Source organism: Acanthaster planci, linkage group LG09 (assembly GCF_054643075.1).
Source record: "Acanthaster planci isolate LZ-2023a linkage group LG09, COTS_SCS, whole genome shotgun sequence".
NCBI classification, from domain to species: Eukaryota; Metazoa; Echinodermata; class Asteroidea; order Valvatida; family Acanthasteridae; genus Acanthaster; species Acanthaster planci.
Genome location: NC_141785.1, coordinates 742802 through 760262, shown reverse-complemented (window position 1 = coordinate 760262; position 17461 = coordinate 742802). Strand labels below are relative to the sequence as shown.

Sequence of the window (17461 nt, the reverse complement as noted above, 5' to 3'; positions counted from 1 at the left end):
TGGTTTGTTAAATGTTTTTTCAAACTGTCCACTCCTGAACATGGTGTTTCTTCCAGAATGGAAACGAAATGTAACTCATTACCCGTCAACACAACACTACATACTCTAATCACCTAATATAAAAATATTGTACTGCAGTGACCAAAGTAAATAAGATATAAATGCTCATGAATATGCCATGCAAATGTTAAAAACGTCCTTTCCTGAACATGGCATCCCATGATTTGCAGAAAGTCAGACAAATTGGTTTTTTTTGGGGGGGGGATTAACTGGTAGCTCGGCATAGAACTTACAAGATCAAACAGACTATAGAAGAAATCAGACTTGAACCGTGCTTGCTGTCACGGCATTGTTGTTAAACTTCATTGTCCTTTCCTGAACATTTTGTTTAACAGAGTGCCCAGTTAAGCCACTGTTGCTTAAATTTGATGAAGTGTTTGCTTATATTGTCTGTAGAGTTTGTGCCTTAAAATTGAAACCAATTAATTGGCCCAAAAATGCTGGTATATGCCATATCAATTATCCATCTAATTCACACTTGATCAAATATTTATCAGAAATTGGCTGATTTACAGTTTCATACAGGCAAATTCACAAAATTAATGCATCAGTTTGTCCTAATTTCAGTAAGGTTTACTGTTTCAAACAAGTTTTGGGGTATTAAGAGTGTTCAGGAAAGGACACTTTTTTTAACAAGTTTAAAACCATCTACCTACACAAGTTTTTAGCATTACACTCTGTGTTCACAGCCATTTCATTGGCTTTACCATAGAGCTCTGTGGTTTTACCTATGAAAAATGGAACAATTCAGCTTATCATGCATGGATCATGTGCTGATTCTGTTGTTTTAATTTTATACATTTCTAAAGCATCCTTCAGTATAGCTTTCACCATGTATACATGGAGCCATGCTTTCAAATGGTTGCAATCCCTGCCTGAAGTCATACACACTGTAGACATCGAATGTACAGTACATGTATGAGCCAAAAGTGCTCTGTTACACAAGCAACCTTAACATGGCAGAGAAACTACAAATGAAATTTAACTGGGACCTCAGGAAGAGAGAGAAATGTCCGAAGAAGGGGCCTTGCAGGACAATTGTGTATTTAAATAAACTAAGGAAGAAAACCCAGTGATGTATGAGGAATACAAAGCAAAAGGAGAGGAAGAGAAAGGCAAAAAATACAAAAACTTTTTATTAATTTTTTCTAAAAATTTTTTATAATCAATATAAAATCAACATGCTTTGTGGCAAGTTGAGTAAATTTTGGTCTCTTCTTTATTAAGTGTTTGCTAAATCATCTGACCCTAACTTAATTTACAAATGACAGCACCTGGCACTAACAATAAGTCACAAGACTTAAGAAACTGAAAAGGGCTCCACTTGAAATTGGAAAAAGATATAACTTGCTTTCTAGGATGTCCCTCTCTAATTAGTGTTCAAAACTGGACTGATATCATCATGAAATACTCAAATTAATGCCCACAAACGGTACGTTGAAAAAAGTAAGAAAAGTCTTTTCAGATGCATCGAAAAATTTATTTCAATTAATTGAGAACTGTTAAGTACAATGACTTCCATGAAGACATTGCATGGCTGAGGATTAAAGCTGATGACATGATCAGACAAGAAGTTACAATGAAAAGACCTTTAACCCCAACAGTCCTCTGATTTCAACATGATTTTACATACACCCCACGGTTAAATCACTTAAAACATCAATCGAAGGATAATTTTGATTTGCCCATCAAACCATACATTAAACATAGGGTCTTGCAGTGACCTTATGATGATGTCATCAGGTATGCAACAAAAGGCAATTAAATATCTAATCTTTGAAAATTCACAGAAACTTAACCAAGAGAGTCCATACCTAGTCTTTGCAGACGTCACGGAGTAAATCTACATCTTCAGTAATGTTTGCAAAATCTCCTGACCCTTGCTTCTGGTTGAAACCAAATATGAAATTCATAAAATGTGAACTTGATTCCAGTAATGTTATTCTTCATTGAGAAAGTTAATTGTTCCTCATGGGACTGATGACATAAATAGCTGTGCACCCTCAGGTTAAAATATTTCAGGAATTTTAGGTTCATATGTGGCAAAATTGCAATTGCATGAAAATTCGGTGATACAGTGATCTTCATGCACATAACAAGAGTCTGAGGATTGAAGCAAGAATGAAATGATGTCTTCAGCCTCAGCTTACAGATAGCGATCTTTAATGCATGTATTTAAATTGTTGGTTCAGTCAACGATGAGAAAAAATCCTCATTTGCCCATCAAATGGTTGAATAAATACTTGAAGTTTATTATGCGACTGTGCATGAACAAGTTATCAGGTATCACACAACAAGCAATTAACATTAATATATTTAAGCTTAAAACAGATTTAAAAATCAATTGTGTAAGACTTCGTGTGCGCATGTGTGCAACATGCAAAACGGACATGCACAAAACAAAACAGCTTAACATAACTCCAACACACATAAACAAAAAAAACTTGCAGACACTTATTTTCCTGTTAAATTCAATATTCTACATTCAAGGTAAATCTTGAAGTGCAATGGTCTCTGTTATTACAATATAAATCCCCCAACAGAATAAAACTATGATAGAAGGATTTTCTACCCAATCACTTTACGCTTGTTCATTGCACAAATGCTTCCCTATAGTTCACAATGTTTTCTTCCAGAGCAATGTTGGAGCCAATGAAAAAAAAAACAAAGCAGAACTTCCTGCTTCTAACTGGAGAGGGTGTGGTTTGTAAAGCCCAATATATGGCATCTTTATTGATTCAGTGTGACTGCCAACACCAATGATAGCCCAGAGGTACAAAAGAGTGGCTTCCACTGAAATAAAGCTATTAAATGTGACCGAGGCCGAGCTTATACATGTGTATTGCATGCAAAATTGAATTTTTGAAATCATGAATTCATGAACCAAACTTCGGAAGTATCTGATTATTTGATGAATCTAGAAGCAATGCAATTTAAACCTACTTAATACTAAAGTGGACGCATTTATGGTTTCATAGCACCATAGTACATATTCACTAGACTATACAGAAGTGCTCTCCAGCATGTACTCCTCTTTCCAAGCTTCTTATCAGAATGAAGACTGTTTAAGATACTATCAGTATCTGTTGTAAGCTTCAAAACTGAATGTAACGAAAGTGTGTATATGTAAAAATGGTGAATATGCACATTCTGGGATGTTGATGGAACACTAACAGTCACAAAAATATGCGATCAGACCTTGACCAGAGTAAAATGTACTCATGACACGAAAAACTGAAAGTTGCTTACTGGTATTTGAAGCCTGCAAGACAAACCAAATTTCCAAAAGTATACAGATTTTTACCTTTAAATACATTTAAACTAGTTGAAAAATTATTCTTCTGGCAAACACAAAAGTGACATGGTTTTAAAGTTTTGTTTCACAAATTCAGAGCTTTTTGTAAAAGAATTAGAACATTTAAGCCTTCGGTATTGTTTCTATATAGATGTAGCATTGGCAAATTTAAACTTCATACTTAAAATGTCAACTTATTATTGAGGCCATGCCTTCAAAAAGATTTTAATAATATAGGTTGATGATGCATTACTTCAATTCACTTACACATATCTACAGAACACACTTTGTTAGTAAAAATACCATTACAAATATCTATTTCATATATCGACAACAATTTTTACAAGCAGTTTAAAAGTAATTTGGTAACAATTTCTAATTGTAGAAAAATATAGCCCCCATGTACCCAATAAAATAGCAAAGTAGAGAATTTTATCTTCACAGGACAGTTGAAAACTATGTTCCAAACATTCTAAGATTCGGTGATGGTAATACAAAAAATGCATGGAGATTTCTACTCACTTCTTAACCACTTCCTGCCGGGCGACCCGTTTTCGAGTACATAGACTTTATATGCAGAGCTGGGAAGCCTGGAACTGGGACAAAAGAGTTGGGCCTTATAACAAAAGACCGTGCTCAGCACAAAAGACTGAGCAGCTGGGCATTACCGACACTTTTTTTGCTCTCAATAGTGGAGATAATACAGCCTTGTTTTAAAACAGTATACCATGGTTTGAGGCATTTAGAGCGAGCGGACTACCACCAGGGACATAAGCTCTCCACCACCGCAGCGATGAGCCACACAGCACCGCTGCATGTGTAATGGGGAAAAATGGCACACTTCAGATGAGAATAAAAAAATAAAGAAGAGACTTGAAGAAAACAAAACACTTGAGGAACTCGCAAAAAAAACTTTCAACAGGATCAAAAGGGAGGAGTCGCAAGAAGTCTAAAAGAATAGGGATACGGGGACTGAAACTTGATTCTAACAACAAAATCTTTTATTTCTTCTAAAAAGTATCCCCCCAAAAAGGAATGCAACTGGAGAACTAAAAAAACAGGACTAAGTCGAAAATCAGAAAATTGTTGAAACCAACCCTAAAATGTAGGAGAAATATGACCAAGACCAAAAATAAATTTAGAAATTAGACCAATCCTAGACCAAAGTAAATCCGCAACAGAATCAAGGTAAGGCTCAACCAATCTAAAACAAGACCAACCCAAACTAACAAGAAAAAACCAAGAACCTACAAAACCAACAAAACCGACAAAACCAACACAGCACTTAAGAAAAGTTACAGATCAATTCAACTCAAGCGTTAACTACAAAGTCCACCGCAGGTCTGAGCTTTCAAGGCAGAACTTGACTGGTATTTAATAGGTGTGTTACTTCACCGACTGCCAACCTGCTTGCTGAGACTTGGGCTCAAAGCATGCCCACAGTGCCTGTCCAGTTGCATGAGTCATCAAGTAAACAATTATGAGGGGCCACAATGCAACTTTAGGATGGGTAGACTAGGGGGTGCTACTCCTATACAGTGCGTGGATATTTGCATTTCGTACAAAGGAAATAAACTAAATTAAATCTGCCCCTGCTTCACATGCTAATCTGGCCCCTATTGAAAAGAGGTCAGCAGTGCACTGTGCCTGTTTCAGAAACAACAGAATCTTACGTAACACCGCACAATCTGGGCTCTTTTTCCAAGGCTGCAGACCTGGCTGAAATATTCAAAAGTCAATGAAGGTTAACTGTTAGCTTTAGAGTAGTGCCCAAAGAGTCCTTCATGTGGGTATAAACGGCCATTAAATGAAATAATGAATTTTTGAAGAATTTTGAAAACGGAAAATTTTGAAAAGGACCCGGTATCTTGTCTTGCTCAAGAAAAATCCACTCGGCAGCAAGTGGTTAAAGCCACTTCTCCCTTTCAAATAGAGGTGCCCTTTGCTTTTCAAAATGCAGAGTCTCTAGTGAGATGAATGGTTGTTTTTTTTTACATGAGCAAACCACAAGTATTGTGTGCTAAGAAGCATTACGATATTTGGCCCTGGTCCAGTTTCAGAACATGGTAAACATCTTCAAACTTTTGTTTTATTATAAAACAAAGTCCACTTCAAGTTCCAGACCTAAGAGTTTCCTTTCTGAACTCTCAATTTCATAAACATGAATTCATGACTAAATGCTGAAATGAATTTTGTAAAAAATGCAGGATTACATATGAAATAACATACATGTATAAATCATCCTGATGAGAACATGCATTCAAAACATTATTCGGATTTGGGATGCCCCCTGTGTGCTGAATACGAAACAGTTTGTTAGACCACCTTTATGCCCAAACATTATTGTACTGTCTAACATTTGCCCAATACCATAAACCACTCTTAAAGTTTTAAAAGAAAAATATGGTGATAATAGAATGTGGGGCTGATCTTCTATCGTTCAAAGGAGGCTACAGCAGGTTGTGTATAAAACTTACAAATGATGTGAATTGCTTTAATATTTGTTCCTACAAGAAGGATCCTTCCCTACCAGCAAAGAAGATAGAGGATGGTGGAGAACGTTTTACGCACTTGTCCTGAGTACATGTGCAGATCACCAATAGTTGGTTGTGCATGCTTACAGTATCATGCAGTAGCCTGCACATACCTGTACATGCATTGACTCTACCAAAGGGGTATTGAAATGAATATAAATCAACAATATTTCAGGTAGGCTACAAACAGCTGTATTTCAAAGACACCTTTGACTGGATTGTGTCTTGGGAAAAATGCATGAATTATTTCAGCATTCCAAAATTATGTTCACAATGCTACCAGTAGAACTTTGGAGGAAATTTTACAAAATACAAGCATGAGTGCAGCATACAAACTCATCGACAATTGAGATATACACCTGATGAATGACCAACTTCCATGGTAGCTATAAAGCTGTCACTATTCGTTCTTTGCACACAGCCGCTATAGGCATGCCGAGCCTCGATCTGGCAGCTTTACACAATAAATAGAGCTGGTTCAGTAATTCCTGTGTATGCTGCTTACATAATTTTGCATGTGCTATGTTAGTTCTTATACCATGCCATTTGACAAAGCCATTCTGACGCAATTGTACAAGCTGCCAGTTCAAGGCTCTGCATGCCTATGGCGAACGCGTGCAAAGAGTGAATAGTTCGCACAGTAGTTATTTACATGTACATAAATGGCGGCAGTTGAGTGTGTTGTTGTATTAAGAGCAAATGCAAACCTTGTATGATGACTGTTGTCCCTTTAACACATTGACTGCCAACTAAGAATATACATGTACACTCGTGTTCACAGGTGTACCTGGATTCTGCCTCTACAAGTTTAGGAAATGAAAGGCTATTGTTATGTAAATTACACTGACATCACCAAAAAACACTGCTGGCAGTGTGGAAGACATACATTTGTAAAATGCTCGTGTTCAAATAGACACATGAAAGGTATCTGTTAAATATGCACGCACACATACGTTTGGCAAATGGGAACGCCCCTTTGCGGCAGACAATGTGTTAAAGGCCATTTAAAATGTAACCTGGCTCAGTAAACCAATTCATGTTTGACATTTTTGACTGATGGCACAATGATAAGACATAAATTCAAGTAACAGCACATCTGTGCAAGAGTGTTTTAAGGATTTATCTTGAATGAAAAATGAGAAACCAGAAACTATTTTGTCATTCACTGAGTAATTAATCATGGAAGACTAGTGATTAATTGCCATGCTGATAGTGAAATTACCCCACAAGGTGAAACTGGAGACAAAAAGCGCTTGGACATGATCAGCTGTTTGTCTACAATAACTCAAGGTGAGATGAGCTGTCATGTGCAGTTTCACAAACATTTTAATTAGAAAACCAGTCAATTGATATCTGGTGTCTGACCACAGTTTATCTGGAACATCTTTGGATGCCTAGTATAAGCTGTGGAATCAAAGAGGACCATTCATCTGAGCTTTATTTGAAGATTTGGGAAACAACAAGAACATGAAGTGTCACTTTCCCCTACTGAGTTATGAGAAATGAACCACACTATGCAAGTACAAGAATTCGCTACACTGTTAATCGACAATGAGCCCATCAAAAATTACAAATGACCCTTTTTCTAAATTTACGTGTTTAATCAAACAGGTTGGTGAGATCATAAATTACAAATGCCACTAAAATGAAGTCAAAGCATAGCATGAGAAAATCCACAGCATGTAATACAGTGTCAACTGAATGTCTTTGAGACGCTAATGGCAGCAGACATACCGGTCCTTTTTCAAGGTATTGCGTGTGCTAAGAACTATGCACGTATGTTCAAAGCAACGCGCGCATGCTCAGAACTGGTAAAAAGGACCGGTGTGTTTGGCGCCACCAAGCGTCTCAAAGTCTCTCATTGGTTGTTATCTTTTATGACTGAAGACTTGTGACAAGAAAACAACCCTGAGGACCTGATATACCAACCTTATGGAGTATGTTGATAACAAATTAAACTCCAAACAATCAGAGTAATAGAAGGACACAAATAGCAGGTCCTCATTTGTAAATATGTGGATAAAGCTGTGTGCTGTTTAGTGTGGAAATGTTGAACACAAACTTCAAATTAACCAGCTCATCAATGAGATCCCCAGAAATAGTTTTGGTGACTTGAGATTGGAGATTTCTGATTGGCTTTGTTATCTGCATTTTCTCTTCCTGTCTCCTCATGTCCCCGTGTAACTGTGGTCCTTCGTTTGGGGTCATAGTACAGGGACATGCCTTGAATAGAACCTGACAAACTTTTCTCATCAGAAGCTGAGTAGTTATCATCAGCCTCTTGCTGACTGCAATCTTTCTTGTCTTTATCATCACTGGCCTTCTCTTTATCATCAGGTAGACCAGCCTGGCCTTTTCTGTACTCATCAGTTAGTTGTTCTTCAGACTGACCTCTCTTGTCTGCACTACATCTGCTGTCACTGCCCATATCACTTGCTGACTCTCTGTATCCTTGTGGGAAGAACCGGTAGTCTCGAGGGGATTGACTTTTGGAGGGAGGATGAAGCCGAAAAGTTTTTTGCCGAACAGGTATTTTAGGTGGTTCTCTCCAAACCCTTGGGTCAGCAATGTATTGGCGTTTACGTGTGCCAAGCAAATAACTTAGATAACGATCACATTCTTCCTGGGTGTGGAATCCTGCAAGGTAATTGCAAAAGATTTACACAAAAAGACAAGCAAATGAAATACACCTTTGGGTGGAACAACATTATAACCATGCAGGAAGTTACGAGACAACCAAGAAATAATACCAGTAAAAAATTCAGCAAATGAAGAAAGCAGTTTAAGGGCTTGAAAAGTGACACATGTTGTTACCCCTAGAAAAAGTCAATTAGATCAGAAACTCGTGATAAAACTGACCAACTCCAAGAAAGAAATGTGACTATGAGTACATGTGTATATACATGTATATGTGCTTACTAATAGAAAAAGGGAAAACTTTTGTTGCATTGTACATCCATTTTGTTTATTTTTTAATTGAAATCTTCACTTAAAAGAAAAGTAAAACTATAAACACCTGAACAATTCCACAACATTACAAAATATTTCTGATTCACCCTGAACAACAGTTCAGCAGACTTTTTTTTCAACAGAGAGGACCACTGACCAATCCTACGCATAAGTGCAGACACATCCTTCTATTACTAAGCTTATTACTACTGAGAATTGAAGGAGTTTCTCTAAAAATAAAAGAGGACATAAAAACGAAATGTTGCTATATTCATTATAAAATCCAATTTCATTTTTGATAAACTTTTGTTTTCAAATTTAAAATAATAATGAACTCAGTTACAGATCTGACACATATCCACTTTTTATGTGTGAACATGAAAACATGTCTTCATTGTACAGTGCATTTGAACATATTTGTATGAAATCTGTGCTTTACAAATGAATAAATTAAATGAATAAATTCACAGTAGAGGGAAACTTCTTCAACCTTTTGAACACGCCCTCTTACAATGACTGAGCATCACTGGGCTAAATTCCACAGAAACCAATGACCTACACATGTATCCCCCAACTCTGGATAAAGTAAAGAAGGCAATTAAGATAACTAGAAATGGTAGTGTGGATGGCATTCCAGCTGAGCTGGTAGCAAGCCCTGCAACAGCACACTTATTCCACAGAATCCTAGCATGCATTTGGGACCAGAAAACAGTTATATACCACAGGACTTCTGAAATTCCATGGTTGTCAGCCCTATTAAAATCAAAGGTAATAAAGCTAACTGTGGTAACTACAGCAGTATTTCACTCATCTCCATCACAGGGAACATTCACCTCATCCACTCAGTTTAAGAAGAAGCTCTTCATAAGATATATTGTGGGTTCAGGCCTGGTCATAGCATCACTGACACTGACAGTGAGACAGGTCCAGGAAAAATGTATTGAGCAACATTTGGATCTCTACATTTTCCGTATTCATTGACAGAGAAGAATTATGGATGATTCTATAAAAGCTTTGATGTCCATGAGAGATTCATCAAAATGATATTGTTGGTACTGTTCTCTTAAGTGGCCACTCCTCAGTACCCTTTCAGCTTACAAACAGGGTTGTGTATTAGCTCAAGTCCTCTTTAACCAGGGACCAATGTCATGCTGCTAAGTACACAATTTTACAGTAACAGATGTTCTGTGTATTTCATGAACACTGAAAGCAGTAAACATGGCAAAAAGAACACTACCTTGGAGGACAAATTTGCTTAATGTAGTGACAAAACAATGGAAATCTCTATGCAAGCAACCATAAGCACAACCACGCCAAGCATCACCACATCAAATTTGGCCCTGTTCTTCACATATGTGACTTGTGCCATGAAGACCTCGACAGAGAAGTGTACCTGAAAAAAAATCTCTGTGCACTGAAAGCAATAACCATGACACTCAGGATGCTCATACTTGAGGCATTGTTCACTGATGATTATGCCCAAATAACTTACACTGTGGTTGACCTGCATGTACAACTCACTGTAGAAATGTTTGTTGATGCTGCTGATGGGCTCTATGGCTTCACTTTGACAGCCTCTAGAAAGGCAGAAGTTCTTTACCAACCAACCAACATCCGGCACAGCTGAGACACCCCCCAAAGATTAAACATTCAAAATATCTCGGCAACATCATTTCTGCAAATGGCTCCGATCCCCAAGGCAAGGCCTATCAGTCACTAGACTGCCAGTATTCTCATGTTGAAAAGCAAAGCTGTCAACAAAGATCAATGTGTACAAGGCTGTTGTTCTCACAAGCCTTTTGTATGCCATGTCATCTCCTGTATGTTAAGAACAAACACTAAAAAAGTGGAGATTCTTTGATTTGAATGGGCAAGAACGTGAAGCCTCCAAGCCCATTTGAAAGAAACAGTTCCTGATAGTGGTAGAAAACACTCATGAACTCAATACCAATGCCTTACATTTCAGAGAGAGCCTTATCCCAACCTAGATTCAGGTGTTTCTTTTTTTCTTTTAAAGTTTTACTTTTCCATTCTGTTTGCACATTATAATCTAATTGGGACCTCTCCTGACCCCCACTTTCGGCTTGGTTCATTATCAGTTTCTGAAGCCCAGCTGGTCTTAAATATACATGTACCATACTTTTTCAAGACTGGCCAAGCACAAGCCTTACAAACATCAATTACATCCCTGTCATTGGATAATTTTCTATGGCCCTTTCATACTGCAATAACTACTTGTAACGCCGTAATGGCTGTAAGCCTTCAGGTTTGTCATGCTGTATACTGCTCTATGGCCCTTTTATACCTATTTGTTTATGATTTCTTACCAATATCTACTTGGTGCTGCAATAACTGCTTGTAACGCCGCTCCTGTAATGCTTTCAGGTTCGTCATGCTGTATACTGCTGCAGTGTGCCACAAGTATGTCTTTTGGCCTTTACTCAACTCAGGGTGTTGCAAACTGCAACTCTCGTCAAAGCTTTTAGGAACACTTCTTGATCGCTTCAATGGAGAACAATAGACTGAATATGGCCGCAGATACTCAAAGTATCCAGGCTTATCTGGGGAAACTCGACACGAAATATGACAGGAATAGGTTCCAGTGCTGGGGTGGTGATCTGGATGGGGAAAAGGGGTGAAATTTAGATAAAAGTTGAAAAATAGAAAGGCAACAAAGATATCAGGATATACTGTACTGGTACTTCTGGGTCTAGCAACAAAGGAGGCAGGAATATTTTCCTTCCGTCACTTTTTGTTTCTTTTTTTTTTCTTTCATTCACTGGCCTTCGAAATGCTTTTCACTAAGAGGACATTTTAGCCCAGAAATGTTAAACCTTCTCCAAGGCCACTGTAACTCAGCTGGCATTCCTCTGAGTGGCAATTAAAGCTGCAATGCTGAAAACTGACTGAAGTGGAGACTACAGGTGTTGAGTGCCAAAGCCATGTTGATCTTTACCAACTTGCTAGGAATTTCTTTTTAACAATAACAACAGGTTTTTATATATTGCTTTTATCTAAGAAAACACTTTCTATTATTTCTTCTGTTTCTCTTTATTTTCTCAATTAGGGATAATCTTCAAATGAAGGAGAACGTTTAAGATCCATTGAAGATTGGTAACTTTCATACATCTATCTTCAATACTGTTTTTTCACTGGCCCAAAATGATCATATGACTAGGTGACATCTCCACATGTTACACTCATTTCAGTCAGCATTGCACACATGCATACATCTCCGCATTGTACAGTAAAATGCAGGGACAGCTAATATTCAAAGTTTCCTTATTACTCTTGATTTCCTTTAGAAAAGTGAAAAATCATCAAGATAGAGTATGACAAAAGAATTGTTTCCTGCTGTGATGTACATGTAAGACATGGTTTGAACATGCTCACGTACATGTATGCATTAGTTACAACTTACCTTGGTTCTGTTGCAATCTTTAACTGTTTTGTCTGCATTTTAAATTGTTTTCAAGTTCTATAACATTATAACATTCTTGCCATTTGGCCTCTAGGCCATGATAAGAATTGAAATAAACCAAAATAAATAGAATGTATGCATAGTGCTCTTGGCCTCACCTCAGATACCAGTACTACATGTATGTGTCCCTCCGGCGTTTAAAACATACATCCCAAATCACAACAGTGTTCAATCAGATTTCTCAACATGACTTGTAGGATTTTTCAGTATGAGTTACATGTAGCTTCCTGTTTCATCTTGGTTTGTTACTTTTGAGGTTTTTCAGGAAGAGTCCAGATCATAACATTGAGTTTGGGTTTGTTCTTAAAGCTGTCTATTTTCAAAAGTTCATGTCTATTACCAGGCAAGCAGCATTACTCAAGCCGCGGCAAAACAGTAAATTGTCCTTTATAGATTATTTGGTTCTTTTTGGAGTTTTGTTTCATTTATTTTATCTTTTGGTAGGCTGCAGTATTGGGATCTGTTTTCAATACATAATAAAGGTGTTGGACATTGTGTTATTCAGGTAACGGTGCAAACCCATTGAAGTTTGTAATTTGTGGGACACAAACAGCTAATTTGCAACTTTGTGAAGGGAGATTCTGACCTGGATGAAATGAGCTAGAAGATCTGTCACTCTCCTCTTCACTGCTGAATGTAAAGGATGAGCTGAAACTGCTGGAGCTGACTTTAGCCATTCTATAATGTGGAGCTGTATGGGCCCTCTGATAATGTGCTCTGCCTGATAATGCCTGAAAATAAGACCTGTGTTAAATTAATGCCACTAGTTGGACACTGCTCTCAAAACGTGTATTTTTAAATGGACTAAAAGTACTTTGAATTTGTGCTCACTTTATATAGGGTGTCCGACACATAAAAAGTATACGGAGATAAAAATTACACAAAAATGTCAGATGTTCATTGACAGGAATGGTGGCCATGTGGAGGGCACAGCACATTAAACTGATGAGGTAAGTAGCGAAAACAAAGCAGATTAGATTAATTTAGGTACATTCCTTGTTTTCAAGAATGTGTTCTTAAAGCAAACGCATTTGGTATTCTGCACACTTGCACGGTTGAGCCTTGTTAATCAATCATGCAAACTTGTCACAGTGCCGATTTCAGTACCCTTAACATCAGTCTACAGTAGTTTGTTCACCCATCTGTGTCAATAACATCACAAGCTGTATACCATTAAAAAGAGGACATTCTGCCCTTTCTAGAGGTACATGTATATTTCTCTTTTCATATAGAAAATACTATTACCATTACAGTAATTTTCATCTCGGTATACTTTTTATGTGGACACCCTGCAGTCTCACTGGAGTTGTGTGTAGTATCTGATTTGTTCGTTTAAAAAAAACTTAAAACTTCCTTGGGTTTGGCCTCTTTGCTCTGGAAAAGAAATCCATTCACTGTGTGGAGGAACTTGTACCAAAGCCAAATGGTTACGGTTTGTAACTTCCAATACTAGGTTCAGGGGTTTACATGTAAAGCTACATGTAGTTACATGTTAGATCTTGAGTCATTTTACACCATTTCTCTCCAGCTTAGATCAAGACTGTATTTGAAAAACCTGTGCACAGTGCAAACAAGCGACACAAGAAAGTAATGGAGAATACAGCAAACCATCTACTGTAGTTTTGGAAACGTGTTTGCCCCACATGTATTAGGTATGAGGGCGCTCTTGACATGCCAGCACTGTTATAGTTTTAGCTCTTGATTTCAACTATTTTAACGTCAGATTTTTTACTTCAGTGTTTGTTTCGTCTTTGTGTTTTACTGTTATTGGATGTGTGATTACTTTAAGTAACCATTCTGCCAAAGACTGTCACTTGATTGGACTGGATAGGACTGATTTTCAGTGATTTTGTTCTCATTGTCATTACAGACTGCAATGTGCACGTACATTCACATTGTGTAACACACTTGCATAATTTGAATACTGTGAGTAGCGTTCCATGCATTCCATGGCCCATGCCTTACCTACGTGTTTGTGGGTGTCACTTATCACTTATCTAGGATTCCTCTTATTACAGGGATTTGAACTCTCCATTCAACACGAGACAATTAATGATTCATGAAGAGCATGTATAATCTATGTGACTGTTCTTGCGTCTTCCTTTTAGGGTACACACTCCCCTTGAGATGTGCCTTTTGGAAACAAAGTTAGAATACTTTTGATCAAATCTTGAGTTCTAAAGAGTGCCACTAGTAGAATTATTAATTTATTTTGCTTTTATGTCACTATCGTTCATGTAGTCAGAGACAGTGCTGTTTATTGTGATTATCTTGGACGAATCATGGGGGGTTGTGTGTTGACTCAGAAGAGCATGCATATGGTCTTATTCTCTTTTTCCAATGCGTCACACTGCTGACAGAACGATAAATCAGTGCATTCTTTCAGGCTACTTTCTGCATTTTGGGGGGAAAGTCGTGTTCAAATTAGGCATGAGGTGACATTGTAAGACACATACATGTATATGTAGGAGATGTTAGTTGGTGTTACTATTGTATATTTGATCTGTGTTTATAGATTTTGGCGTGAACCTTTCATATTGAGTCGTAAAAACTTTCCACTTGAATGAACGTGTCGTGTACACTAGTGGTATATACAGTATGTGCGCTGTGTCTTATGGGCTTGATATTTATTTGATCAAATAACTCTGTGTACAACTTAAAATTATTTTGAATTAAATGTATTTTGTTGACAGGGTTTATTTTTATATTTCTGACTGGGTCATCCCTCTTCATCATACATGTAAATTGAAATAAATCAGCTCCAATCAACCACCACCAATCTGAGTGTTATCACATCTTACTTCTCTTAACGAGTGTGGACTATCAGCCACGCGGCCTTGGCACATTATTAATCACCTACATGTTTTGACTATGTGTCACTACACTGATGAATCCTTGTTGACAATACAGAGACCACTTCCTTAACCCCTTCGAGCCGGGAAGCGGCTATAGCCGCCGTAAAAATGAGATCCTCAGCCCGCGTTTCAGCTATTATTCCCGGCCCACGCTTGAGAGAACAAGGTGAAAGAAGGCAGACCCTGGCTCTTGTATATATGGTAATTGGTCTTTGTGCGTAGCCCAGAAATGAAAAGACCGATTTTGCATCATAATCACCAGCTTCACAATAGTCCTCACTTTGAGAAAAGGCAACGAGAATGTGGGAGGATGAGTAGAGCTGCATGCAACTGAACAATGAGCCTTTTCACCGTGCAAAGCACACAGGGCCACAAACCGAGAATTTGCGGTTTGGCAGGTGGCTTTCATGGCCAAGCGAGGCCGGAATTCTTAGAGTCGGCTTTCGGGAAGAAATTCCTGGTTAAAGACAAAGGTTGTGGCAGGATAGACCACAAAGTGTGGACAATCGTTAAACAGTTAAATATTGCCAAAATCACAAAACGTAGTTGCAGAGCAGGTAGAGATAAACCAAGGCGTATTAAAACTCACATAACTGTGTGTCATTCTAATTTAAACAATTGTGCTTGAGGTGTCTGTCATGCGGGTATGTTGTCAGTAGAACAAGAAAACAATTGTCAAACCTGCCTGTTGTTTACTTGTGTAACCAACACTTTCTCATGAATAACTGATGAATTCAGAACTACATATATAGTGAAAATAATTGTACGAGATTTCAATGACCATGTACGCTGTGAGAATCACCGCCGATGGTGAAATGTGAGTAACGGTGAAATTTTAAAAAATTTGACTGACAAGGACCTTGGAGTGTAACTGAATTGCGCATGCATAGTTAAAAGGCAAATGACTGCTGGTGGAACTATAATTTGTGCCCGAACTGCCCCCACATGAACAAGCACTCATCAATCATCTCCTTGATGGTATCGACTTCATCAACACCAACTAGTCCCATGCTGGTGTCATTTGGATGACATAAACCAAATCGATACAAGTGAACTTTGCGCTGTCACTGGATTCACCCAAATTGTTAAGTAGCCCACCCGCAACTCAGCAATACTTGATAAGATCATCACTAACATTACCAAACATTATCAAACACCACAAACCTGCTCCGCCATTCAGATGAGTGATCATTCTACAGTCCTCTGGGCTCCAGTTGTCAGCTCCTCACCCAACGTCAATATGCATTTGGCTAACTGTATTAACAACCACTTCATCTCCATATCCAATTACCTCAAACCATTTGAAAATGCTTCACTGCCAGCAAACTGACCAGACCCCCAACCAGATCCAACAGTGCAGAACTAACAAGTTTACGCAGGTCTTAAAAAAACTAAACTAGGGAAATCTGCCGGATTAGATGGAGTCTCTGCCAGGATAATTTGTGAGTTTGTTTAAGAGCTCACAAACCCTTTAACAGACATATTAAAAACACCTCGTATAGTGAGGGGGTCGTTCCCCAACAATGGAAAAGAACTGTGGTGGTATCAATCCCTAAAACTACACTTGCTACTTAAGACAAATTGAGACCAATTTCATCGCCAGACCACTTTGTTAAGGTTGCTGAAGGGTTTATGGCTGATTGGTTGTTAGATGACATTAACAGCAAATTGACCCAAACCAGTACGGCCATTGCAAGGGTGTATCCATGACTCACTACAGTAAAACTGTTAGATGTCCTCAGAAATGCTGACCAACTGGGTGATATCAAATCGGTTGTCACTCTCAATCGCCCATGCTCTGGACTGGGCTGCTTCAATGCCAACATGTTTTACGGGCAGCTATGCCTATCTCCAGAGTGTACATGTGGTGCTGCACAACAGACTGCCCATCACATCATATAAATACTTTACATGTATGAGTGCCCTGTCTTCAGCCCTCTGGAGTTCATGGACTTCAACGAACCCAACCATGCTACAACAAGATGGCTCCAACTGCTGTTCAATATCGCTTAACATCTCATACGAAAAAAAAGAAGAACAGTTGTTATGACAGACTTCAGCAAAGCATTTGATTCTGTGAAGCACAATAAACTTGTCAACAAGTTCATCCATCTTGGAGTGCACCCATCTGTCATGACGGGAATAATTAACTTTCTGAACAGTGGAGAGCAGTGTGTGTGTTTACTGTGGTGAAATTTGTGACTGGAAATAACTCCATTGTGGAGTCCCACACGGAACTCGCATTGGCCTATGGGGATTCCTCACACTCGTAGATGCGCACTAGAAA

General features: G+C 38.2%; 1 protein-coding gene across 8 annotated transcripts in view; it reads right to left on the bottom strand.

Moving 5' to 3' along the window:
• Positions 1-2288: 2288 nt before the first annotated feature.
• LOC110989622 (uncharacterized) overlaps positions 2289-17461 on the bottom strand; it is a 40488-nt gene continuing 25315 nt past the window's right edge. For 5 of the 8 annotated variants that reach the window (XM_022254142.2, XM_087140685.1, XM_087140688.1 and 2 more), the window contains 3 exons: positions 12906-13050; positions 11166-11456; positions 2289-8526 (listed from right to left, as the gene is read on the bottom strand). In XM_022254142.2, coding sequence (XP_022109834.1) covers positions 7970-8526; positions 11166-11456; positions 12906-13050 — 993 coding nt within the window. In that variant the 3' untranslated portion in view covers positions 2289-7969. Of the gene's footprint in view, positions 8527-11165; positions 11457-12905; positions 13064-17461 lie in introns of all 8 variants that reach the window. The other 3 variants (XM_087140683.1, XM_087140684.1, XM_087140682.1) reach the window with 1 other exon arrangement.